The sequence below is a fragment of the Neopelma chrysocephalum genome, unplaced genomic scaffold (genome assembly GCF_003984885.1).
Source record: "Neopelma chrysocephalum unplaced genomic scaffold, ASM398488v2 Primary Assembly neopelma1_59, whole genome shotgun sequence".
Taxonomy (NCBI): Eukaryota; Metazoa; Chordata; class Aves; order Passeriformes; family Pipridae; genus Neopelma; species Neopelma chrysocephalum.
The window spans coordinates 21,329,035-21,356,882 of NW_020897714.1; the positions used below are offsets into that span (position 1 = coordinate 21,329,035).

The window sequence follows — 27,848 nt, forward strand, 5'->3', positions numbered from 1 at the left end:
TCAACCCTTATCTGCCAATGGACTTCCATTTCTTATCTGATTTTTTTCTTCTTTCCTTCACCTGGCTACTTTCCTTGCACCATCTCTTTAATTTTCCTTCTTCCCTCTCTAAAGTTTCTGCAAAAATCCTTCCCCACTTCCATCATCTTCCTTCCATCTATTTGCCAAGGTTCCTTGAAGTCCCCTGCTCTTGCGTGTGTAGCGGTCACCCCGATGTCTGAATGCAACATTACTGATGTTTGCTGGTGCAAGGCATTCGTCAGAGCAGTGCTCTTTTTCTACCACTATCTGGTAAAGATGATTTTGCTTAAAAATGTTCCTAGTTTGGTCAGGGAAAAGGCACTGAGAAACAAGTATAGTCCAGATAATTAAAGACCTTGTGATGACCACATGGTCTGAAGCTCTAGAAAGCCAAACAGACCTGAAGAAAACTCTCCCTCTCTGTAATTGCTGCCTATAAATTGCTCTTATTATTAATTAATGTGCTTACTGGCTACTCCCAGTCAGAATAATCAGAGTTAACAAGATTATCTTCTTGTGCTTTGTGTAATTAGCAGGGGTAAGAAAAGCAGAGAAAAGTATAATTTACCTTGCATTAGGTGCACCAGCTTCCACTAACCACAGATCCCTGGATGTGATCCTGCACAGTGGCTGCACTTTGGCCTTTTGCAGCTCTTCTGAAAGAGTTTTGGTTTGTGAAATTTGCACTAAGATGTCTTTCAAGCAAGCAAACCAACAGCATCCTGAAAAAAAGAATCTCCATTTGGGTATCTTTTCAATTTTTTTTATACCTCTTCCATTTTTCCATTCTGCAGGGGATTTTGTAAAAAATAATGAAATCAGATCTATTTGCATTTTTTAATTTAACATTGAATTAATTTTGCATCTGCAGTGCACACAGTTCAAAAGCAGGAGCTTAGATCCCTTGAAATCAACATTAAAATGATCTCTCTATGTCTGCTTAAGATTTCCGTGTGGTTTTTGGATCAATGTAAATTTCCCCTCTACCCAGAAATTTTTACCACCTTTGAAAATAAAATTACTTAAAACATTCAAATTGAAAGCTGAGGTAACAGCTGAAGTGTGAGAATTTCATTTGTTTGGCCCTTTAAGGGAGTGAATTCGTCCCTAAAGAACACTTTTCTATTGGAAATAAGGAGCACAAAGAGGAGAAAGGAGGTTCTCTTTCTAGCCTGCTTCTTCTAAACTAATCTAATCTCTAATCTAATCTAATTTATAACAAAGCACAACAACACGGCTGCCAGCAAGAGCCTGTGTAGGAAGGCCTTGGGAATGGGCAGAGATTTACCTGAGGCTGTTTAGCAGGTCTGTGATAGAGCAGAGACAAGAACCCAGATCTTAGGGGTCCTGGCTCTGTGCTCTGGTCACAAGTGTCCCCAGGGGCCAGAAACAGCCCAGTAAACACTGCAAGTAGGTAAAAGCTTGACTGTACTTAAAAACTGGCTTTTGGAAACAATCTCTAGACAAAGTGCATGTAAAAAGAGAGCATATGTCTAAGCAGGCAAGCACACAGGGCAGCGTGTCTGAAAAGCAACTTTTGGAGTAACAGAATTTACTCAGAACAACAGAAATTGGTTTCTGACTGGGAAGCACAGAGTAGCTATTGTGCAGCAACTCTAGCATTTCTATGTATTTCTCCTCCCCCAGCTGCTACCAGAATACTCTGGATGGCGAAGAGCTGATTTTTTTTTCCCCCTCTCAGAACCCAATTTCTCGCTCAAGGCCAACCCTCTCCTCCCCGCGCCCACAGCACCACCTGCAGACCGAGAGCGGGCCCGGCGTCGGCGCCGCCCGGCAGCAACAAACCACCCCCGAGCTTTCACCCCGGGAAGTCTTTAGCAGGAATCCAAAACACAACTCCGCAGGAGCTACTGTAAAGAAAATTAACTCTACCACAGCCAACATCGGCACAGACATTAAGAACTTGAAGGCTTTTGTGTTTTACCTCTCGAGCATCACTTTCGGCAGCCCAAACGACCGGTATCCAGTTCTCCTGGCGTTTGCAGACAGCTGCAGCCAGCGCTGCCCGGAGGGAAGCCAGGCTTCAAACCATCACCCGGGGGAGTGGCAGCACCTGGCTGCGTTTGCAAACTGCTTTTTCCTGACCAGGTGGGGAAGTGGTAAACCTGTGTCAAAACTCGCTGCTGCTCCCTGCTCCCGTCAACAATAGACAGGATTTCTAAGTTAAGGAAAGGCCAGTGACATTGATCTTCAACAGAAAACAGTCAACTATGTCGCGGAGTCTAACACAAAACTAATTTCTGATTTGTAACTAATAGGTGGTTCTCATTCCACTTTAGCCCAGGATCCCCTCTGCAGGGCCTTCGCAGGTTTGCTCTCAGTTTAACTCCTTTTGTTCCCCTCCTTTCAAAAACCTCTGTAAGCAGGTAGCACCGCTACGAAGCAGACCACACACAGTCCCTTTGGAAACAGTTTCTGAAGGCTTGAAGATGCTTGAAAGTTGGGGTTTTTTTGTTGTTGCTTTTTTTTTTCCCCATCACAAATATTGGCTAGTTGTCCTGCATACTTCCAGAGTACATTTTCCTGGTATTTGGTTTCCAAAAACGATCAGTCTGCAACACTCCTCTCCCCATCTCCTACCAGCCCAAGGAAGGGCCAGCTAAATCCCTTGGGAACAGAACTTTCTTGAGGAATACTTTAAGCTCAATTTCTGGAGGAGAGGTCTAATAAGAAACAATATCCTGGCCTTTATCCATCCTGGATTTATAGCACATGTCCAACTCCTTCTTGAAAAATCACAAGGGGGTGGGGAGACAAAACCCCCACATGGTACAATGGTTTGTCATTTCTGTGCAGCCAAAGCCTTTGCCTTTTCTTATTTATTTTTGTGGTCAGCAAGTACTAGGTGGGAGGGGAAGAATTTGAGGCAAAGGGCTTTTATAAAGTTATTGCTACTCTGAAGGCAACTTCTCCCCTCTCTCACACTAACCTAATTACACACAGTTTCTTCCACTGCAGTTCGGACAGCAGAACTCCTCCATGCTGGCACACAAGCGAAACATCGTTGCCACAGATTTTCATTGCTAATCTAAGGACTTGCCTATACCAAGAAGAGGAATGTTCCCTTCAGCAGTTAAGGAGGGGAGAATTAATTTACCTTGGAAATAAAATCCTTGGGAAATTTCTTCTTTCGCCTATTGAACTTCCAGACTGGTTGAGGGGAAAGTAATATTTAAGCGTACGTTTTTACCTTGATGAAGTTTCTCCGTGGGAGTTTCATAGCTTATTCATTCAGAAAACCTAGATGGAATATTACATTTAGATGGTATGATTTCTTTTTAATATAAGTCAGCAGAAAAATTCAATGTGATCTTGACAGGATAAAGTACGTCCTATAGTACTTTTTTTCTTTTTCAGACTACTTAAATGAACAAAAGAATTGTATATTCTACTGATTACATATGTCCCTAGGAAAACCCTCCATTCTACTTGGACTGATCTGTGAAAAATACTTAGCATCTGCTTCTCCATTCTCACCATTTTTTTTCTTCAATATCAATCAAAGATTCTCTGCCTCAAGACAGTAAGCCTGTATTTTCTTATTAGTACTTTTAATTTTGCTAGTGTATACAAAGCAGTACACAGAGATATTTATATTAATAATTATAATCTAAAAATCTAGTACCATGGCAATTTATTCTGATGCAAGTGCCTTGCTGCATATGTTTTCAAACCAAACATCTAATCTGAATTTTAAATGGACACAGGGAAGTGCCCATGTCTGGAAATAACCAATGTGACACTAAGAAAAAGATAGTTAACGCCTCCCACTTTAGAACTAATAATTAACACAAATTAATTAATACCAACCATATTAATTTTAGGCAAGTGCTGGATTCTCCACCTGGGATGGGGCAACCCCAGATGCACAGACAGACTGGGGAATGAGATGCTGGAAAGCAGTGCCATGGGAAGGGATTTGGGGGGTCCTGGTCGACCACAAGTTAAATATGAGTCAGCAGTGCCCTGGCAGCCAGGAGGGCCAACCCTGTCCTGGGGGGCATCAGGCAAAGCTTCGCCAGCCAGTCGAGGGAGGGGATTGTCCCGCTCTGCTCTGCACTGGGGTGGCCTCACCTTGAATATTGTGTGTTTTGGGCACCACAATATAAAAAGCATCTAAAGCTGTTGGAGAGCACCCAAAGGAGGTCCATGAAGATGGTGAAGGGTTGAGGGGAAGCCATACAAGAAGCAGCTGAGGTCACTTAGTGTGTTCAGCCTGGAGGAGACTGAGGGAAGACCTGATAGCTGCCTACAGCTTCCTCAAGAGGGTAAGAAGGACAGGCACCAATCTCTCCAGTAACCAGGGACAGGACCCGAGGGAATGGCATGAAATTGTGTCAGGGGAGGTTCAGGTGGGATATTAGGAAATGGTTCTTCACCCAGAGGGTGGTTGGACACTGCAACAGGTCAGAGTTCAAGTGTTTGGACAACATTCTCAGGCTCATGGTGAGACTCTTGGGTCTGTCCTGTGCAGGGGCAGGAGTTGGACTCAGTGATCCTTCTAGGTCCCTTCTAACTCTAACTAAGATTTTCCACCCACTCAAGTAGGTAACTGACCTGGTTATATGCAAAATGTAGCAATTCATACTGGGTCTTCAGAGGTGTTAATGGTCTGAAGAAACATTTAGATATAACTTTTCTTAACAATCGAGACAGTATTGACTGAGAATTCAGCAAATCTGAAATTACATCCTCAAAGAGCAGCAAGTTAGCTGCAGTGCAGGAAAGACTTCCTGGCTATCAAGCAAATTATAATTATAGCAGGGAAAAAAAAATAAACAAACAAAACACCTGGATTTTGGAGAAACACTTAATAAATACATTGGTGAAAAACATTTAATGCTCAGAATACATACATGCATGCAGTTTCAAGAAGAAGGCCTGGATAATTTGAATAGTGTTTTGCTTCAGTATCATGAAACTTGAAGTGAAAGCAAGCATAGTTCATTGTTTATCACTTCTGAATTACATCTAAAAAGTGTAGTTCCCTCCTTTTTTCGTGAAACAGTTTTGTTTGGAAATATGTACTGGAGCAATAAGAGTACACAAGACAAACATATGTATCTATATATACAATTTTCTTTTATTAACAAGGTATGTCATTACTGAACAAGGCAACTGAGAAATACAAGGACTGGACATATACATGAGAATTGTACAACTCGACTAAAATTGGCATATGTTTTATACACCGATGTGATTAAATCATGTTACAACTCTACTGTATTTGATTAAACACAGTCCTAAGCACTTACATTGTGAAAATATGAAGTTGATCATACAGAGCTCAAGTATGGAATCTAAAAATAATAACAATTTAAAAATTTCAAAACTTTCTATGTTCATCCGTTTTACAGAACAGCACTACAGCTTTTCCTACTACCATATACATGAAAGATTATCAAAAATATATTGATGGGTCTATCGCTAATCATGAATATTTATATTTACAATAAGTTAGCAAATTCTTCACCAAATACTTTATATACAAAACTCAATTTGCCCTTTGTGAAAGAGTCATTAAAAAGTTAAAAACCATAGAAATGCCAGTTAGAAATAATGCATTCCAAAAATTGGACTTGTTTACATCAACTGAGAACAATTGAAAATAATTTATGAAAAAGTATGTCATTTTAGAACATGAACTCTCACGACACTTTAGTTCCAATACAGAGTAGCAGGAATTTTGTCCCGTGTGTTCTTTGAGTGGTAAACTTCTTTTCCAATAAAGCTGCAAGAAAAAAGAAAAAAATATTCTTAAGCAGTTTAATGTGAGTCTTTGAAGAAGGCAGAAGTAATTCAAGGGACCAATATTCTTTCCCCCCTTCTCAGTGCAGGAAGCACTGTCCCCATTTTATAAGCCCAAGTACTCAGAATTCTTATTTCTCGCTCCCTAGAGGATAAAAGGGAGGGGGGGGGAGAGAAAAGAAAAAAAAAAAAGAAGAGAAACCCAACACAAGCCTGTGTACTTTAGTGCTATTTAGAAGTGCATGTCCTTTTGCCAGCAGTGTTTTTGAGTGTGACCTTGCTGATTTTTGTATTGACTATAATGCTTTTGCAGCATGCTTTGAGCACCCCTAGCAAAATCAGTCTTCTCTGCCAAACTGGAAACCCCTCCAACCTGTCTCTCAATTGAAAAAGAGCTTAGACAGGAACCAGACGTTTGCTCTGCGGGTACATCTTCTACACAGACACGAGCACCTAAGGAATTCTGCAATACAAAACGTGGATGCTGAATGAATCTACACATACTAAGGATTAGACAGCTATTGAAACACAGACTCTCTTGGAATTACATTCCATTCAGGCCCATCCAAGAACCAGAAATCAGCTTGAGAACATAGAAGCACAGTTTACAGGGCTTCCAGTATGTGAGAAAACAGCAGATGGATCAATCACTAAGGTCTCACCTCACTTCTTCAATTGACAGCATTATGGAAACAATGTTGTGGTTCTGCACTGAATCAAATCACTACAACACAATTGTTCATAATGCACCACAGTAACTTCAACAAAATGCTGACACCACATAACAAGCAAAATTAGATCTTGCTGTCAAATCCACTTGAAGTAGACTGAATTTCCCTTTTTACCTCTAGAGATGCTGAATGCATCTCCTATACTTGCTCTATGGAATCCCTATCTTCCAATTCCAACAAAGCTTCTCCATGTGCTATTATCTCACCTGTTGTGCTAGTCTTACTTTTCTTCAAACTCCATAATGACCAACTCTCCACTTACTTTTTAAAAAAAAGATAAGGATGGAATGACATCTCAATAACCTTTAATCCACGCAGCCACACTCCTAGTTTTAAATCCTGTCTCCTCTTGCTTCAGACAGTCCTCCATTCTTTGGCTTTTCCCCTAAGCAATAATTCTTTAACTCAGGGACTCCTGGTGGCCTAGTGGTTAGCATGCAGGACTCTCACTGCTGCAACCCAGGTTCAATTCCCAGTCCCTCCCGGGCAGATGGAACCCGTTAGCCCTGTGAGGCCATCCATCTATGAGAAGGACACTCTAAACAAACCTACGTCCTGAGGACCTCACTGCCATTGTCCAAGCTTGCTTGGCCCCAGCAGATGAACCTTAGGATTAAAGGGTGGGCTCAGTTCAGCGCAGGCTGTGTCTCACCTAAAAAATCCATTGCGCAGGCTGGAAAGGTAAAAGACCTTTCCCCAAATCTTCATTCGCGAAGATGGGCCAATTCTTTACCTTAACTTAGTCTTAATTCTTTTCAGGTCATCTTCCTTGTTCCTCTCAAATCAAGCTCACTGGGGAGGGGATATAACATCTTTGGTTTTCTCTTTTCTCTGTCCTATCCCCAAGTAACATTATCCAAAACACAAAATCCAGTTATCTTCTCTATGCTATTTTACACATAGCAAACTCCTTCTCCAATTTACCGCTTCTCTCTATATATTTTCACACCTGTTTGTGTGTATCTATCTACAATGCCTCCTTCTTCAAACTCAAGTCCTTTTCTCCACAGCTTGACAAACTTCAGCAATCTGAGTATCCTGCTTCAATTACAGACCAATGACAAATGCTCACATCTTCAAATCATATTTGTACCTACATCTTCGCATACAGTAACTACACCAGCATTTTGCAGGTTTTTGGCAGTCTCTCTCTAGAACATGTTCTGCTTAGTCCACTTGTATGTCTAAAACTCTAATTCAGGCCATGAGCTTTTCCTTGTAAGTTGCCTTAGTCTTCTGATTCAGGTCACCATACATTCACACAAACAGTACTACTGGCACAACTCAGGGTGAGATGCGGGAGCAGAGGGTAAGTGAAGCTACTTAAGCAGCTCTGCTAAACATGTAAAACCACAGTCTATCCATCTCCCTGTCATTAACACCTGGATCTGTGTCTGATAATCTTTGGTCTGGCTCTATTTTTGTAACTACTTCCTATTTCATAGTTCACAAACTCCCTTAGAGCCAGGATTTTGTACTGTTTGTTTGTACAGTACCTGGAACAGAAATATTCACAGCAATAATTTAGGATCCTGTGCACTGCAGTGACATGAATGTTATCATAGACACAAAATCTGTACAGAAATTTGATAACTTTAAGGTGTCTCAGATCTTACCAGTTTAATTTGTGCTCTGTCGCTGGACTTTTGGTCCAACGCTCTGAGTCTCTTCTTCTGGATTTGGGCGTTTCCCTGCACTAATGCCAGTACCAAGGGCCGTTCTTCCTGATAATTTAAAATCAGTATTTACATTAAGACTCTATTGCACCTTTATATATTCAGGAAAAGTGGTTTGGGTTTTTTTTGTTGTTGTTTAAATTACCTGCTTGCAATAAGTGTGATTGCTGATTGTCTCCATGAGCATAGTGTAAGATACTACTTGCTTGACAGTAACCTGTTCAGATACAGTAGATATTTATTATAATAAGTAAAATTTAGAACTGCAAGCAAGTGTACAATTATGTTCTTTACAACAACAAAAAGGAGCCAATTGATTTATTTTCCATCTTCAAAAAAAATCTTGCCAGAAACCATCCTGAATGCAGAATAGTTCTTACGCAAAAGAAAAATAAGCCTCACGGCAGCCCACGGCAGTTAAATATATATGCACTTATTTATGCAGAGTGAACATTAAGTGCCTACATATTTGTGCATTATATTTGAAACAAGCAGAATGTTTATATGTCCAAACACTTTAATTAAGTTGTAATAAATTTTAACATTACTTCTGCCAAGTCTCCTCATCCTCTTTATTATTTTGTTATTGCAATACTAGTGAATCTTAGTTGTAGAAAAATAAAAAAAGCAAGTGTAACTTAAAAGAAAGACGCAAACTTTCTTCTGATTCATGTAAACTATCTACTGGCAACCTTGAAACTCAGTGTTCTGCATAAATAGTGCCATTAGCAGAAGCAGTTGCAAGGTTTCTTGTTCTGAACAGTTGCGGTGTTCCGGTTACGTTCTGGATGCTTAAACAAAACACAGATTACAGTACTTCGTGATCAGTAAACACATCACCTCTGTTACGACTGCAAGGAAAAATAGTTGTGTTAAATTTGATTGCAACTTTGATCTATCACAAACCACAGCTTAAGATTCTGTATAGTTAAATTAACAAAAATTTGCTTCCACAATATGAAAATATCTACACAAAACTATGGAAATTGACTATATACGGAAAGAGTGGTAGTGAAATCCAAGAAAAGATAACATATAAATTTTGCTATCCAATACACAAGGTGGACTTCTTTTTTTCAGTATCTTTCATTTACAGTAGCCTAGGATAACGTTTATTAATTTTTGTTTAGTCACACTTGTGATCCCTCCTACTCAAAACATACAAACACTGCTCACTTTAGAGATAAAAGTGACAAGACAAGCAAGTTGACTCTAAGAAATAATTTTTATCTTTCAAGAACAGAAACAAGGCCAGTTCACGTTGTAGACAGCAACTATCACCCAAAATCTATCCATGCTATTTTGATGTTTTGCCTGGTTTTCCACAGTTGCAAGGATTCGGAGATCCTCTACAGACAGGCACTGCCATAATACCTTGCTGCTGAATTCCACTTGCTCCTGCATGAGAGTCTCCCAGGGCACATGACTGAACAACTGTATGACCATCACCAGTTCCCAGCTGAGCTCCTGGAGAGGCAGGGAAAAGACTTAAACATAACAGAAGATACACTTCCAGTTTTGGAATTTAAAATGGGGGGGGGGGGTGTTCCCCTCTCTTCAAGAGGTAGACTTCTTACTGTGGCCTTTTTTTTTTTTTTTCAAACCACCCCAAAACGGGTCCAAAGCTCTAATGCTTTTGTCTTTCCAAATTCAGATGAATACACTGTAACCTGCTACAAAAGGAATACATTTTCTGATGTGAAAAGTATAAGTACATGTTTACATTTCAGTGTATATGAAGGAGAAAAGAGTGCACATAATGTCAATTTTTTAAAACTAAACCCTTCTTGTCTTCTAAATCTCTTGAACTTATAAAAGTTCAAGCACCCAGCTTTAAGGAGTCTAGACTTTAAATCTTCAAGAGGAACTGTTCTGGCTAAGAACAATAAGCTCAGTCTTCTTCCACCATGTGCTTCTAACCTTGACTAAAGCCTACAGAAAATATAAACCCAGCAAATTTTCAGTTCTGCTGTATCCCTGTACAATGAAGAGTCCAAGGTGTACATAATACTTAAGACGCACCATAGATTAATACAATCTTAATCCTGTTCTTATTTTTTTTTAGTAGCAATGAATTCCAGTAAGCAATCTAATGCCAGCATCAGAAAACTGTACAAGTTCAAAGTTTTGACTTGAAAGTTCACAAGTCACTCCTTATTATAAGTGTCAGGATGCTTCTAGGAAAAAAATCAAACTGTTTGATACATGTTAATAAGTAATTTTTAGAGAGGAAGAAAACAGGTTAAAACTTCTTACATATTTGAAATTAAAAATAATTTGAAGATGTCTCTATACAAATACTATCAAACAGTGAGTAAATCTGAAAATGTTTGTGACTTGCACTCAAAACTGTCCTGTGGAAACAGTTCTTTCTTATAATTCATAATGGCAAGGGCATCATAGAAGTTTGTGTGGTTCCATTCCAATAATTCTATGTTTTAAAAGAATTTGACTGACCTCCTGTACTACCACAACCAGAAATGCTTTCTCCTGGTGAATAGCCCATTAGGCCACCATTTCCATTTCCATTTGGATTAGAAGGCACTGTTGCAAGAAGACCTAGGCAACAAAATAAAATATATAAAGAAATACAGCAAAAAAACCAGAGTAAGCATAGCATGCTTTTTTCCTCATGATAGCTATTTCCCCCCCTCACCTTGAGTGGTTTACTTTTATAAAAGGAGAACACCTCTCTGTCTTGCCTGCTTCTGGGATCTTGCCAAGTAATTTTAGTTCACATTTACACAACTTTTCTACATAATATTCTGCATAACTTTTCCAATATTTCTTAGTTACATGCACTCGATATGTTCCATTACAGTGCAAAGCATCCTGATTCAATATCCAATACCTGAACATACTCTCTGCTCACACCTTGCTCTGAGCAGTACAAATGCACATGGTTTACCTCTCAGAGCAAAGGGGAAGAATGATACCAGGGGATGCATTGATGCCTATTCAAGCAACACCAATTGCAAATGCAAATACAGTATGGTTGAAGTTTTGAACCACATTAAATTTCTAATCACTGATATTAAAACCTATCTATACAAGAGTATCAGAATGCACAGAAGGCCCAGTTTAACCAAAATACTTCCAAAAACCCACAGAAAAAAAATCAGGGTAATATTTGGAAAGAGGCACTCCCCTCAAGCTTCTTTCCTTTCTTGATTACATATAGTATTTTCATTTATTTGGATACACAATCCTGGTCACCACTCCGAGCTTACACCTTATTACCACTGTCATGGGACTAAATTATTAATTGCTAGAAGATGAGAGAAATTTTCAAATAAAGCTAATAGTCTATAACCATACCCAGTCCTCTGTATCGTGAAAGCTGCTGGTAGATTTGTTTCATCCTCTCAATATTCAGACGGCTTGCCTCTGCATGGTTTACCATTGGTTTGGGATAATTAACTCCTATGATACATTTTGCAGCCTTCTGGATGCTCTCTGGGGCATTCCAAGGATCATAGATGTATTTTGCAGGGAAACCTCTAAGTACTGGCAAATAACGTCTTAAAAAATAATAAAAAGGTCACGTTAAGTATAAAGCTACTTGACATTATAAGTAACATCCATGAATCAATCACTGCAATTTCTGTATTGGGAGTTACCTGATATAATCCCCATTTGGGTCTGTTCTTCTGCCAAAACCTACTGGACAGTAGCAGTGAAAAAACTGCTGAAAGAAGGAACTGCAGGACAGCCACATCCAGCTTCCAGCGTTCACACTCCAATCTGCATCAAGTAACAGCTCTTCAAACACCTTAAGAAATTAGAGCAACAAGTTAGTCTGAACATGACACACCTTCAAGACACCTTTTTCATTATTTTTTCCTGAGTTTCTGATTTCAGCTCTTTCTTACCTGGCAATATAAACAGAATGCTCAGTATGCAACTGCGAATACTTACCTAAATGCTAAACTCAAGAAGAAAAGAAAAAAATAATTCAAGAACGGGCTTTTAACCTGTAAGCAAACTTGTAAACATCTCAAAAAGCTACACATTCTTACACAAACACAGCCTTGAAAAATAAATCCCCAAAGGATGGCCTGACTGCTTGCAAGTGGCATTTGCTGTTTTCAGAAGAGTTGCTTCATCACATCACAATTGAGTAAGCTTTGCAAACTTCCAGAAAACAGGGAAGGTACAAAGTACAAATTTAAATTGTTGGTCTGAATACCTCAACTTGCACGCTTTCACTATGTGAGGAATCCCATGAGTAGAATTCAAGAGTTTCAGAGTAACACAAACATTCAGAAGTTATGTTCTTGAAGGCCAATAGTTAATCTAGTAAGTCACAGTTTTGAGGATGCATTCTTAAATTCCAAAGTAACCATCATCTTTCTTCATGCCTCAACGTCTTACTACTGCCATCCAACTTCCACTAATATTAATCCTATGCAAAGTCAAAATAAGACGATACCATTAAACAATAATCTCCCTCCATATATTCAATAGGGCGTTCATTCCACAGTATACACTGAATAAGTGTTACAAAAGTATCTTTGTTTAAATAACTGCAACTATTTGGAAAAAACAGTTTGTTTTGAAAAAATAAGATTAATCTTAAAGACATTTTCAAAAAACATTTTAAATAGAAAGTGACTCATAATGCAACAAGATCTTCAGGCATTAAGTGTTAGCACACAGTTGTTCCACTAGATGCTGCCATGTAATAAGACTCTGGAAATAACATCACGTGGAAGGCCAGATTAACTTTTGCAAGCTATGGACCACTGTACAAGTCTGGGCCCTCCATATATCTGTATTATTGCAAAAGGAGGAACAAGTTGTCATTTATCTGTATTACGCAGCTTTGTTGTTGGCTGACTTACCTATGTAAAAGGCATCTTTGATGTCTCTATCTATGAACTGCAAAAGGAAGATTCCTAAAGCAGCTTATTTTGTTGTGTAATCAATTTATTTTTAAACGAACGATGTTTGCTTACAACTGATTTAAGGAAGATAAAATTTCCTAAGAGTATACACATATATAAATATGAGGTCAGAATCCTGATGGCAAGTAAGTTCTTTTTTAGGTTAAAAAACCAATTGTTTGATTATCAGATTTTCATTGATTATGATTGCTCAGTAAAAGATGTGCTACCTTTCTGAAAATGTAACACTGATTCAAAGGCCGAGATTAAATTATTCCATTGTTTTCTTCAGAAGACTGACATTTTAAATTTGAACTTCAGCATCTCTTAGATACTTGCATAGAATTAATTGCACTGAACCTTCAGCCAAATCATGTTGCTCTTACTCACACTTTTAACACTGGGCAAAAGGACAGAAATTGCTGAAAGGACATTCTCAGCTTTTAGTTTTCTCCTTTTAATTCTCATAGTGCTTTCCCTTTGCAGGGAAGCAGATGCAAGATGTGAACAGCAATTGTTCACACAAAATGATTGAAAAAAAAAATCAATAGTAATCCATGTTTATTTGCCAAGATTTAGGAGGAAATCTCAAATTAAAAAGAATTTCAGACCTATTATGACTGCAAGAAACACTTTAATATTCCAATAAAAGGGCGCATTCGAGAGGCAAAATTTCAGCACGACTGGTTTATCAGAACTGATTTAGTTTTGTCCACAATTTAAGGTTTAAATTTCAACTTACACGGCACATAACAATTCTAGAATGACAATCGGAAACCCTAATAGGCACTTTAAGAAATTCAAGAATAAGAAATACCTTCATTCCTTCTTCCCAGCTAATCCAGAGGTCACCTCGAGTCAAAAAGCATGCTACAGCATGCCGGGCTAAGTGGTGAATCCAACCTTCTTGACGAAGCTGTGTCATAATTGCATCAATCCACGGAAAACCTGTCCTGCCTTCCGCCCATTTGGCCAAAGCCTCAGGATTCTTATCCCATGGAATTTGAACACAGATAGGATTCCCCTCCATTTTATCAAACCGTGGATTGTTAGTTGCCGCTGTGTAGAAAAACTCACGCCATAACAGCTGGCCATAGAGGGAGAGGGGAGGGGAGCTGTTCTTTTTTACCTGAAGATCATCATTAAAGAAAAACATTTTATTAGGATAAGTAGAGGAAAATCATGGCATCTAAGAATATGCAGCTGACTACACAGAAATCCTACCTTTTTGTACAGATCCGTTAACTTGAAATAAAACAGACGGCAGGACAAGCAGCCAAAGCGGAGGTAGGGACTAAGCCCTGTAGGACTTGCCAGAAGGGAATTTGCATTCATTCGTGGTCTTTCAAAGTTTGCTACCCAAGCCTTAAGAAGACAAAAGCCACACAGCAATATCATACTACAGACTATGTAGCAACTCATAAAGGGAGAAATCATACACTGTCTATAACCAAATCCAAACAGTGCACAGATGATCATGTCACCTACAACATCCAGGGGTTCCTTCTGAATCAGTGGAACCTCTGGAAGGTAATTCATCTTAATGCAGAAGGCATGAACTGTCTTCCAGACCTATCTGTCCCTTTCTTTTAAATACAATGGAAACCTAGCCAAACTAGCTTTCAGAGGAATTCCCCTTCAAAATTATAAGTAGTATGTTTCAAATAAAATTACCTCAAAAAAAAAATTCTTTTTAGTATAAAATAGTAAAACAGACTTTCTCTAAAATTCAAAGACAACCTCTTATCATCTTCTAAAACTAAGAAACAAACTATTTATTTATATCATTATACTGAGGCCTGAAGTTTGTGGGTTAGATTTTTTTTTAACAGGACTTGTCCAAATCCCTTTACATTTCATAGCAAAGAGTAACTATGTTTCCCAGATACTTGGAACTTGCGATGATCTGAAGCACACCTTTCGTTCTAGATGCCTTTCCAATCGTGTGAGAGCTTCTGTTTCTCCCCCTGGCCATACTGCAGAAGGCAGACCATCTGTATCAAATCCTGAAAGACAAATTGAAACAAAGAAATTCCTTGTTTGCTTATCCTGTAGGGCAACGAAATTCTAGCATATTGATACTTGACTATTTTACTGCATCTTGAGAAAAACCCTAAGTTGGACACATGTAAAAGTACAAGTTTTAAAACAGGATGTAACCAAATCTTCTCAAAGCACATCCAATACCTCTAACTTGCAGCAAAATTAAATTTTTACTTTTACACCTACATTAATATACATTAGAAATTTTACATGCTGAATGGTCTTACTTCAATCCCACTTTTTCTGTGGGGCTTTTTTTTTTTGGTAAAATGTGACCTTTCTATCATTTTCTGAATTATTTTCAAGTTCTCAGCTTTGCAATATGCAGGGTAACCAAAACTACAACTATTTTACTTTAATTTATGGAGTTGATGATCCTTTTTTGTTCCTTTTGTATGTCATAACTGTATCGGTATAACAATTAACCACAAGTAGGATCTCTCTCATTGTTATTTTAAGTGGTAGATTACATCTTTCTTGTTTCATAATGTCAAAGCAATCCTAGAACATACCCAGCTCTTCAAGCGATGGCACACCGTATTTCTCATCATGGTCATCAGAAACTGGAGTAGTACATTTTTTCATTACTTCTGGGGTTATGGTCTCCACAGGCATCTCCAGTGGTTCCATTCGACTAATGAGGGTCTGAAATCGCTTGTAAGTAAGAGGAGGCTGCCCTCCATTTAACTCTATTATTCTGGATTAAAGAAAAAGAAAAAAAGCAAAGGGGCATGTCAGATAATAGTATTTAAACATTTTGTTTTATAAAATATACACAGCAATACACACAGAGAAATATCTCTTTATCTTCCTCCAGCGTGCTATATAAAAATCACAGATACACATGGTAATCCAGACACTTTGAACTTTAATTTTACCATCTTTTTTCCCCTCTAGGGAGACATAAATTAACTGTTTATAACCGAGTCAATTTTCTTCATTCCTCATGAATGAGGAAGTAATGAACATGGACAGTTCAAGGCAAAGAAATAAAAGACAAATAATAAAAGAAATAATAAACTAATAATAAACAATTAATTAACATAAACATTATATTCAAAAGAACCCCAAATTAAAACTGCATTTCAGATACAGTTACATATAATTCTTTGGAGTTCCAAATTCTACTCAGTATATAATAAAATTTGGATGGATGAAAAGGAACATAAACCAAATTTGTAGTTTCTCTAATTATAAAGTGCTCTGTGTAGAAATAGCACACAATACCTAAACAAATACTACATAAAACTCTTAAGTTTTTCTTTTTTCTTTTTAAAATCAGAGGTAATGGTAACTTACTTGTCTAGGTCATATAATGTGTGGGAAATCCGAACAATGACCTCCACTCCAGCTTCACTAGCCAGCTTTTTAATAGCTGCATCTCTTTCCTTCCCAAATGGTTCAGAATCATACTCAATTGAAAGTTTTGCAATGTTCCACTCCTACAACACAAACCAAAAATGTGGTCCTTCAGCAACTCAACTGCATGATGGAGGGTGAGGGGAAGGAGAACTGGAAGGACAGGGGCAGAATGGAACACCAGCTACTATCTGCAGGTAGTTATCAGAGATACAGGAAGGTCCAAAATACATTCAGACACCCAGACTAGCAAAACCAAAGTCCAGCTTTTTGGCATCTAAGCAGGAATCGAGCATAAAAAAGCCTCCATCTGTTCTATTACTGTGGGTGCACACAGTAACAGGACAACTTCTGTGCAAATTTTGAAAACTCATCTCTAACTTTAGGATCCACATACCTTAAGAGACACAACAGAAGGGAAAGATGACACCTTCTGAACATTGATCAGCAGCAGTGCCTTGCTCTGCAGAAAAGCTTTTTACATGTGCCTGTCAACTTCAATAGCAGAACTGAAGTTTCAGGGGCAGAGGGCAGAAATACCGCCCTGCCCTCAAACCAAACACCATGTACTTTCTTCACCTTTTCAAAATCCCTACTCCTCACTCAGACAGTCTTCAAATTCTCAATTAGAAAAAGAAAAAAAAGGCTGTCTCCTAAAAAGACAGTGCCTTATGCCTTGAAGTCTAATATCCTTTATGCCACAGATGCTGTTACTAAGCCCAATAGTCACAGGTGGGGAAAAAAGAAGTGAACAATGGGATCAACTAATGGCTAAAGCTTCTGTGACAGTAGAAAATTGGAAAGCTGAAGTATGCACAGAATGATCCTAGAAAGGCATCATGCCAATTGAACTCAAAGAAATACCTTTCTAATCCCTCAGAATCTTAATCACTTGATTTAAATACACAAGTCAGAGTATTTCAGAGAATTGGATTTACACTAATGAGACAAGGGCACTCAACGCTGTTCACCTGGGGTGCTATTTCATTTCCAAACTCTAGCTCTCTCCTAGATGAAGCCCAGCCCCAAGGGTAGGCAATTCCAAGGAGTGCTGGTTCTTTGAAAGAAGGCTGGGCTGTGTCCATCCTCAAGTCTGCCAAGGCTAACCCAGTAGGCCTTGAATCCTCAAGCAAACTCCTACACCATCATGGGTGTAGGAGTTTATTTCCCATTTCATAATGTAAAACCACTGTTGCAGCAGATAGTCTTCTACATCTTTATTTCCTCTGGCATATTGAAAAGAAGACCATAAAAAATGTGTCCAAGAGCCAGAGTCATGTTCTGAAAGGAGTCAAGGAACTCTGAGACAAGTGCTATGTAATGTGAATACACCCTGATCACATCACCACGAGCTAGACAATTAGAAGTAGTATGGACACAAATCATTTTGCACATACTGCTGGATGCTTTTAGCAACTTGATGTGTTCAAAAAATTAGTGATTATTCCAATTCTATTTCCTTTACTGAGCCAGAGAGCAGCCCAGAACAAATTGAAGAGAATGAGGCAAGAGCAAAGTGGAGATTGGTGGCTGTCTTGGCCACAGCGAGCACAAGGTGATTGAGTTTAAAATCTCTGTTGACAGAAGGAAAAGTGCTAGCAAAACCTCAACTCTGGACATGAGGAGAGCAGACTTCAGGCTGCTCAGGGAATTAGTAAGTAAGACCCTCTGGGAAAACGTTTTTATAGGTGCTAGGGTCCATCAGTGCTGGTCACTTTTCAAACATCACCTCCTAAGGGCACAGGAGCAGGCAATTCCCAAATGTCAGAAGTCGAGTAGGCGAGGCAGAAGGCCCGCTTGGCTGAGCAGGGATCTTCTCTTGGAAATAAGGCAAAAAAGGAAGGTATATGCCCAGTGGAAGCATGGTCAAGTGACATGGGAAGAATTCAGCTGCTTGCTGTTGCAGGGAGAAAATCCGTGAGGCCAAAGCTTAGCTGGAGTTGAAGTTGGCCAGAATGTGGGGGACAATAAAAAGAGATTTTTCAAATATATGAATGGCAATAGGCAATATAGAAATATCATTGGCCCCTTACAGCATGAGGATGGTCACCTCACAAACAGGGACAGAGACAAGTCAGAGGTGTTTAACACTTCCTTTGCCTTTGTCTTCAACACGGATGATGGACCAAGGGAGTCTCAGTGCCCTGAGCTGGAGGACATGAGTGCAAGAATGATTAACTCCCAATCAACCTTGAAATTGTGAGGGGTCTGATGTTCCAGCTGGATCCCTACAAATCTATGGGGCCTGATGGGATTCATCCTAGAATCCTCAAAGAGCTGGCTGATGTAATCACAAAAACCTTTCTTGATTTTTGAGCAGTCTTGGGAATCCAGAGAGCTTCCAGCTGACTGGAAGCTGGTGAATGTTGTCCTGATTTTCAAGAAGGGCAAGAAGGAGGACCCCAGAAACTACAGGCTGGTTAGTCTTACTTCAGTGCCTGGGAAAGTTATGGAGAAGATTATTCTGCGAGGTACTGAAAAACACCTGAAAGATAATGCTGACATCGGTCACAGTCAGCACACCTCCATGAGAGCAGAGTCCTGCTTCTCCAATCTGATTTCCTTTTATGACAAGGGAACCCACCTAGTTGATCAAGGGAAGCCAGTTGATGTCATCTTTTTGGATTTCAGTAAAGGTTTCAATACAGTCTCGCATAGGATCCTTCTGGACAAAGTGTCCAGCACACAGCTGGATGAAGACATTGTGTGGTGAGTGAGCAGTTGGCTCATAGGTCGAGCACGGAGGGTGATAACGAATGGGGTAACATCAGACCAGTGACCTGTCACTAGTGGGGTTCCACAGGGCTCCATCTTGGGCTCTGTGCTCTTCAGCATCTTCATAAATGACTTGGACACAGGACTGGAAGGGATTCTAAGCAAGTCTGCAGATGACACAAAATCGTGAGGAGCTGTTGATTCCCTTGAAGGCAGAGAGACCTCGACAAATTGGAGGGCTGGGCAATCATCAACCATATGAAGTTCAACAGGGGAAAGTGTCGGATTCTTTCCTGGGATGGGGCAACCCCAGATGTACAGACAGACTGGGGAATGAGATGCTGGAAAGCAGTGCCATGGGAAGGGATCTGGGGGGTCCTGGTCGACCACAAGTTGAATATGAGTCAGCAGTGCCCTGGCAGCCAGGAGGGCCAACTGTGTCCTGGGGGGTATCAGGCAAAGCTTCGCCAGCCAGTCGAGGGAGGGGATTGTCCCGCTCTGCTCTGCACTGGGGTGGCCTCACTTTGAATATTGTGTGCAGTTTTGGGCACCACAATATAAGGAAGATATTAAGCTGTTAGAGAGTGTCCAAAGGAGGACAATGAAGATGGTGAAGGGCCTTGAGGGGAAGTCGTATGAGGAGCGGCTGAGGTCACTTGGTCTGTTCAGCCTAGAGAAGAGGAGACTGAGGGGAGAACTCAGCACAGTCTACAATTTCCTCGTGAGAGGACGAGGAGGGGCAGACACTGATCTCTTCTCTATGGTGACTAGTGACAGGGCACAAGGGAATGGCCTGAAGTTGTGTCAGGGGAGGTTTACGTTGAATATTAGAAAAGTGTTCTTCATCCAGAGGGTGGCTGGGCACTGGAACAGGCTCCCCAGGGAAGTGGTCACAGCACTAAGCCTGACAGACTTCAAGGACCATTTGGCTGATATTCTCAGGCACATGGTGTGACTCTTGGGGATAGTCCTGTGCAAGGCCAAGAGTTGGACTCGATGATCCTTCTGGGTCCCTTCCAACTCAGCATGTTCTGTGATTCTGTGAACCAACCAAAACTTGACTGGCATGAAAGAGCCTTAAGGTGTTTGAGGCCTTTTGTAAGGACAAAGATCAGTGCTCTGCCTATTGAAGGAATTGTCCTTCAGCCTGTGAAAAGGAAACCCTTACCAAAACATGGCTGTGATACATTCATTCCCAGGGAATCCACATATGCAGGCACCTGTGATAAGACCTCTGACACCAGGCTCTACAGAAATTCCACTATCTCCTACCATGACTTAACTAAAGCTATCTTTTCCCAGCCAAACTTAACTGAACTCATCTTGTCCACACGTGTTCGTTCTTCAGGATCAGAATCACTGCTCTTGTTTGAGACATTTAATGAGGATGATCTGAAAACCTTGGTTCAGTATTATAAGCCCTTCACTGCACTGCAAGTGCCTGATGTAAAGCTACTGCTCTGGCAAAAGAACCTGCGAGATTAATTACATTAGGTAGATGCATACTCCAGGTAGGCTTCAGCCAGAAGTGAAGAAGTCCTCAAGAGGTTCAATAACTTATTTGAGGATAGAGGATGTCCTAATGTCCTGGTTTCCCCTCAGTGAACCAATGATAAAGACACTTTTTGGTAATTTGAGGAACCACAAGACATAGACAGATGTGAATGTTCTTTTTTGATTGCTGTATGCATTATCTTCTCGGCACTAAAATTAATATTCTGAAAATATGGCAATCCAATGCTGTTAGGCATAGAAAGATCAGCCTAGCAGCAAGATCTGAAACAGGAGTTGTCCAAGTAGCCACTGAAGTATTTAAGAAAATTTTTCACATGTTGCTCAAACACAGATGGCAACATAACAGCAGCAAGATCTTTGCCCCTATTTAAATGCAATCAAACTAAGTTTGGCAGACAAATCTAACAAGCTTGAATATCTGAGCAGTTGCAAGCAGCAACTAATACCACAGTACTACTGGCAGGAAATTCTTCACTGAGGAGAAATCAAGGGAAGACCAGTAGGAGTATCAGCCAGATAGCATTTCCCAGGGACTAAAGCATGAGAATAAAGATGGAAATGTGAGTTTTGGTGGCATTTTCAGCTTGGTGTTGAAGACCTGGGAATAAAAATCTTGACAATATGACCTCTTTGGAAAAATGGATATCTAATTTTTCCCCCACAGTCTCACTTCTTTCAGTCACTTCAGTTCAAATCAATCTGCCAAGTGTTCATTTCTACTATCCTATTACAGTATTATTACCTTAAATACGTAATTATCTATGGATGACATGTTAGTATCAGTAACAAACCCTCACAGATTTAATTTTCTCAATAATAAGACCCTTTCCCACAAAAGCTTTAAACTTCTTTGTCTAGAAATTGCTTTTTAGTTGCTCTATGTTTTTAACAAGCCTACTACTAGAAAAAGGCTTATTAAATCACTTTTAATGAAAAAGTAATCACATCAGATATTTGGCCTAAATAAAACATTGCTTTTGCAGGTCAGGCTTTGAACCTGGATTCATGTGCACAGAATTATATTTCAGTATTACAAAGGGAACCTGAAAAGGAAAATGTAGTAATATTCAGTACCTACACTTAGCAAACCATTTGATCAATTCCATTTCTGGAATTGGAAGTTGGAAGTTCAGTTGGTGATATGTACATTAAAGGGGAAAAATTCAAAACAAACAGAAACAACCTTAATGAGAAACTGCAAGGACAGTTAAGTATTTGCATGGATAACTTACACTGAAGTAAATAGTGCAAGAAATATTCCTGGTTGAAATCAGTTTGTCAGTCATATTTGTGGACAGAAACAACAACTGCAAGAGGCATTTACCTTAAAAAGTCTGGGAAAAACATCTGCTGGCTGCCCACGAATAACAAACAAACGTGAATTCAGTTTCCGTAGATTAGCATCGAGATCCTCAAGACACTGAAGCAGGAATCTGCAAGGAATTGTAAGGAAACATTTATTTTCTGAGGCAAACCAGACCATTTAATAATAGAAAAAAGTAACGAAGAGGAATAATCCAACAATGATTATAAGACCTTAAGTATTTGGTGATGCATGCAGTTCACATCTGAATTACACTTGGCTTGCAGTAGCACAAGATCATATAATATAGTCAACAATCCATAACTCATAAAACCAAACCGTGTTGTCATTTCAGTTTTCACCTCAATGCTATTCAACTCTGGAATGGACTAAAAGACACTCTAGTCTTAACTAAAACTACAAGTATCTTGTCAGTGTAAAGACAAAAAAATCCCCCCACTACAGAAAAGAACCCAACAACAAACAAACAGATAATCAGCTGTTGGCACACTGCTACTAAACTTAATCCAAGTCTCTCTTACAACACAGCAGCCTGAACTGTTACTAAAACCAGCAAAGCAGAGGAGTACAGTCATTACTATCCCTTCAGCCTTCATTTATAGAAACAGCCCTCTATATAACAGGTTCATGCATCTTGGCTGTAACCTCACCTGAATTATTTAATGAGCAAATATGCAAATAAGGAAAAAACCAAACTGGGGGGATGGGATGCTGCAAATCTGCAAGTCTTCAAGAGAAACAGGTAGTCACACAAAGGATATTGAGACAGGTTCACATGTGCAAAGATTTATTAGTGGATACAGTAACTAAAATCTCCAATAGTGAAAGTTCTTTGGAGAAAGAAATAAAAATGAAAGGAAGGAGAGGAAAAAAGAACTCTACCTTGCAGCCAGACAGAAAGAGAGATGCTGGGGATCCCCAGGTGAGTGTCCTTCTCCTGGACTCCTCTCCCATGTAACAAGTGGCTCCTCCACAATGTTTTTCTTGTGTGGTGAGCAGGCCCAGGGAAGTGATCCTCTCCCTCTGCTCCACCCTGGTGAGGCCACATCTGGACTGTTGAGTCCACTTCTGGGCTCATCAGTCCAAGAAAGACAAGGAACTACTGGAGAGGGTCTGGTGGAGGACTACGAAGGGGATGAGGGGATCAGAGCATCTCTCTTATGAGCAAAGGCTGAGAGAGCCAGGCCTGTGTAGCCTGGAGAAGAGACAACTGAGGGTAGATCTTATCAATGCAATCAAATATCTTGAGGGGGGTGTCAAGAGGATGGGGCCAGACTCTTTTCAGTGCTCAGCAACAGGGCAAATAGGCACAAAGGGCAATAGGCACAAACTGAAACACAGGAAGCTCCATCTGCATATGAGGAAAAACTTCTTTGAGGGTGACAGAGGACTCACATAGGCTGCCTAGAGAGGTTGTAGAGTCTCCTTCTCTGGGGATATTCAAAACCCACCTAGGCATGATCCTGTGCAACCTGCTCTGGGTGCACCTGCTTTAGCAGGGGGGTTGGACTAGGTGATCTCCAGAGGTCCCTTCCTACCCCAGCCAGTCTGTGATTCTGTGTAGTAACATTTTTCACCAGGAGCTGCTCAAACCCTCTCAGTCATTTCTTCTTACAAAGCTGCTGGCATTCACCAAAGCACACGCTGATCAAGACAACTGCTGAGTCAGCGCCTGCCGGTCATTAACCTCTGTGCACACACGATTGCCATAAACCACAAGCTACACCCAAAGGAAGGGAAAAAAAGAGGTGATTCCAACACTGCAGGCCATTATTCCTGAGAAAACCTGCTGTAATGACGCTATGTGCAGGTCCAAGGTCACAGTGGTAACAGCTCAGATGCAATCACCAGATGAATGAAAATGCTTCACCTTCTACGAGGGACATAATGTACATGATTGCTGTAGACCTGCTAACATTCATTTTCTGAAGATTTAGCAATATATAAAGGATGCCTACTTAACACACGTTGCTTCCAACTTTATAGGGAAAAAAACCTGACCAAAAATAATATATAAAAGGCTGGCAGGAACCCCCCCAGCTGCTATTAAACATCTAAACTGCATAGCTCACTAGACCTGAAAGAGTGAGAGCAGGCCTCTCAGCAGCCAGAATACAAGAATACAGTGGCTCCTTGGCTGGCAAACTATGCTTATATGTTTTATGTCTGGAACAAACCACAAATGCCTAATTTTCTCACTTTGCTAAGTTTTGTTTTGAAAAAACTCTGAGGTAGTAAGAATATAAAAAGAAACTCCGGTATACCCATTTAGTTAGAAACCATGCAGGAGTCATTTTAAGAATCAGATGAGAACAGGATATGCTTCTATGAGAGACAACTTGAGCCCCATGTTCCCAGGACAAAGACAACTCCATTTGGACTCTGAAAATTACAGCTTCACTTTATCAAGTTTTTTTGAAACCCAGAATGACAGTAATTATTCATTGATCTTATTGATGTGAATCTCACTTTCAAGGAGCATGTCCATTCACAAATCACTATAAAGACAAACTGCAATACTGTCCAGGATACCTTTGTAATAGTCCAGAGGAAGATTTTTTTGTGGTTTGGTTTTAGGGCATTTTGTTGTTGCCGCATTTTTGTTTTGTTTTTTTAAACTTCATCTCACCAAGCATAAGGAGAGGGTATGAAGAGAAACTGATGACATAAAATATTCATAACTATTCAAACTAAAAATCTGTATTTCAGGAAACTTTTCAGTTCCCTCTATTTTCTCAATTTCTTTTCTTCCTATCTGACTGAGCAGAATATATAACTTCTAGTTTGGACTTGGTGCAAAATCCTATTCAAGAAGATTACATGCACTGACCCAGTCTCCAATTCACATCCAAGATCCCTAAACTTGCCCTTAATACTGTTTAATCTCTATTTGTTGGTTCCCCAAATCCACTCTATTATCTTACTTAACTATCTCTTACCACACTCAAGCATTTCAATCTCCATAAAACTCTTTTAGGTATTTAACAAAAATAACAGTGTAGACTCAAACTGTTAAATATATGTAAGGAAGGGATCAGGAGAGTGGCCAGGGACACACACACACACACTCCCCCTCACCACGACAAAAAACAGAACAAATGAAAAACAGCCAAACCATTGCTTGTGTTGCAAGACTCACGGAAAGCACACTTTCAAAAATAATAGACCAAATCAAACCCTAGTGACCCTATGATATCTAGAGTAATAGCAATGCAAAAGAATACTGCTTTTGACTTTCAGAACACAGACCAGTTTACAAGTGGCTACTCAGAAGAAGCATGCAGTTTATTAAGCATATTTGAATCTTTCAGTTAGACCAAATGCATTTTAACAAAATGTGCCACAATCACCTATTTCATTTTCACCAATTACATTTATGCTATGCCACATCTAAAGGCATTTTCTCATTAAAGGGTTAGTAGGAGTTCTCTAACATAAAAGCCTTTACACAGATTTATAGAATCACAGAATAGTTTGGGTTGGAAGGAACTTCTAAAGGTTATCTAGTCCAACCTCTACTGCAATGAGCCTTGCTCAATTAAAAGTGAACCTTCTTAAATAATTGCATTTAGATACATCCCCTACCAAAAAATTTAATAGCTGAATCAATTAATTATCATAACCAAAACTTTTTTACCTCCTCTTTTTCACATGAGTACCCTTAAAACTTGCAGAAGCAGCACCTTTACTGTAGTTGACTGCATGCAAAATTATTTGAGCTTTCTCTCTGAAGAGATACACCAAAGTACTCACAAATACGTTCCTTTCAAAGTATAACAAAATTTAAAATTAATGGTAAATTAGTCTGTGAACTGAAACCAAATATGAAACCTCCATCTCACAAAAAGTATCTTCTTTTCAGTATATAAGCTCTTGAGGCAAAGTTTCTTCATAGCAGCTGTGAAGTAAGAGCTACTAGGCTTTAACTCTATTATGCTCTACACCAGACTGTGGTAGTTAGAAGCTGTTTAAACCTCTCCCTGCAGTAACAGGGCACGTTTCTGAGTCTGCAATCTCAACCAATTTTTTTTTCCCCAAACCTAACAGTCAATGGGAAAGCGCTTTCTTTTTCACTTTGAATGAATTGTATGAACTGCAGGACTTCATTAAAAAGACACAAAAAGGATGCATGGACATTTTTTATCGGATTGGAACATCAGCCCAGTTTTTAGTATTCAGTTTAAAATTTCCCTTGGACAAACCAGAAGAAGGAGATGTTCACTATTAATTTCACAGTAGCAAACCATGTGAGGTACATGCACAACTGACATGATGGAGGGACGCAGAAAAGACTTACTTATTTTAACATGGGGAAGATGCTGATGCAAACCATACCTGTCTGCAAGCAGCATTCTTAGAGAGCATCACACACAACATCCAGAGACATCTAATTCTGATATTCAGAATTTTCATGAAAGCTGCTGATGACCACATTCTTTAAAAGACGTGAACATAAAATCTTAGCAGTTTACTCCAAGAAACTCCACAGTCTTCCCTTCATACAAAATGTGCTTGGGGTCTAAAATACAAACTAATTGTTCTGCCCCTCTACATCTTAAGAGTGATTGCCAGAAACAGAAAACATAATACAGATCATAATTTTGGCTACCATGCAACTGAAATAAACTATTTCAAAGCGGCTATTCAAAAACTTAAATAAACAATCGTTAACACAGTTAACCATTAACAAAATGAACTGAAGTAAGCACATCGCACAAAGTTCCTGGCTCTGCACTATTAACATGATTAAAGACTTTATCCAGGGAAGAAGTCAGAAGCAGTCTGTTGAAAAGGTGACACTTTTATTTGGGAGGCGACTAATAAGAAGGATACTTATAGACATACTATTTAAGGTTACCATTAAGTCTTGTTTGGGGTTATTTTTAGGAGTAATAAACACCCAGAAACCCTAGTCACATGGGACCATCCTTGCCAGTATGAAATGAGGACAGTTGCTGGGAACTGAGGGGACTTAAAATGCCAATGACTTCTCTTTCAGGTGCCATTCACATCTGAAAAATGGTAGTGGCTAAGCCACTAAGAATCATTTTTCTGAACTAATCCAGATTCTGAATTTAACCACTAGCAGGAGTGTTAGACTGCACAGACACACAAAATAAAGGAATTTAGTCAGGCTTCGCCATTCTGAGAAGGAATTTAAGAATATGAATGAAAAAAAAACAGTGCTAAAACTTGTTCCATTCCTAAGTTTGATTAATACTTTTTACTCACAACTGGTCAACTTCCAGCAATCTATCCAAACTTGTGTTTAACCTGTCTTTGTAAATACCTTCTATCTACTCACTAGTCCTCACGGCAAGCCATCGATTTCCATCTCTTCAGCAACAGAAAAGCACGGCCAAGCAAGAGCCCCATCTCATTATGGATATTTGATCACCACCCAGACTTTGTCTATCAGAATTATCTTAGGCATCTAACATCTGCTACTTTTATTATTCCATTCAATTGCTTTTTCCAACACTGCTATCAGATATTCCTCCTTCATCTTTCAGAGTTTAGTAGAGCTGGATTCAATAAAAAGAAAGAATATTACGTACTATATAATACCAACCACACTTCATTTGAGTATAGTTTACAGCATTAGACCCCAATTGTATTAATCACACAAATCATGCACCATTTATTTCTCTTCACAAGAAAAGAGAGAGAGCTCGCCTTTCTTTCACACATATTTTGCCCTATGTTTGGTAGGTTACTATGAAAGTTCAGTATCAGGTAAACACACACCTCATACCAGCTTCTACAGGAATCACAATGCGAATATCAAATCTGATACCAAAACACAGTA

At 39.5% G+C, this 27,848-nt stretch overlaps 1 protein-coding gene across 1 annotated transcript in view; it reads right to left on the reverse strand.

Moving 5' to 3' along the window:
• Positions 1-5,101: 5,101 nt before the first annotated feature.
• Positions 5,102-27,848, reverse strand: part of CRY1 (cryptochrome circadian regulator 1) — a 40,407-nt gene continuing 17,660 nt past the window's right edge. Inside the window, exons 2-14 of the mRNA XM_027680404.1 lie at positions 22,040-22,148; positions 16,426-16,568; positions 15,639-15,823; positions 15,001-15,089; positions 14,308-14,448; positions 13,901-14,212; positions 11,818-11,969; positions 11,516-11,718; positions 10,655-10,756; positions 9,572-9,664; positions 8,343-8,414; positions 8,138-8,245; positions 5,102-5,773 (exon numbers count right to left, since the gene is read on the reverse strand). Coding sequence (XP_027536205.1) covers positions 8,142-8,245; positions 8,343-8,414; positions 9,572-9,664; positions 10,655-10,756; positions 11,516-11,718; positions 11,818-11,969; positions 13,901-14,212; positions 14,308-14,448; positions 15,001-15,089; positions 15,639-15,823; positions 16,426-16,568; positions 22,040-22,148 — 1,705 coding nt within the window. The 3' untranslated portion in view covers positions 5,102-5,773; positions 8,138-8,141. The remainder of the gene's footprint in view (positions 5,774-8,137; positions 8,246-8,342; positions 8,415-9,571; positions 9,665-10,654; positions 10,757-11,515; positions 11,719-11,817; positions 11,970-13,900; positions 14,213-14,307; positions 14,449-15,000; positions 15,090-15,638; positions 15,824-16,425; positions 16,569-22,039; positions 22,149-27,848) is intronic.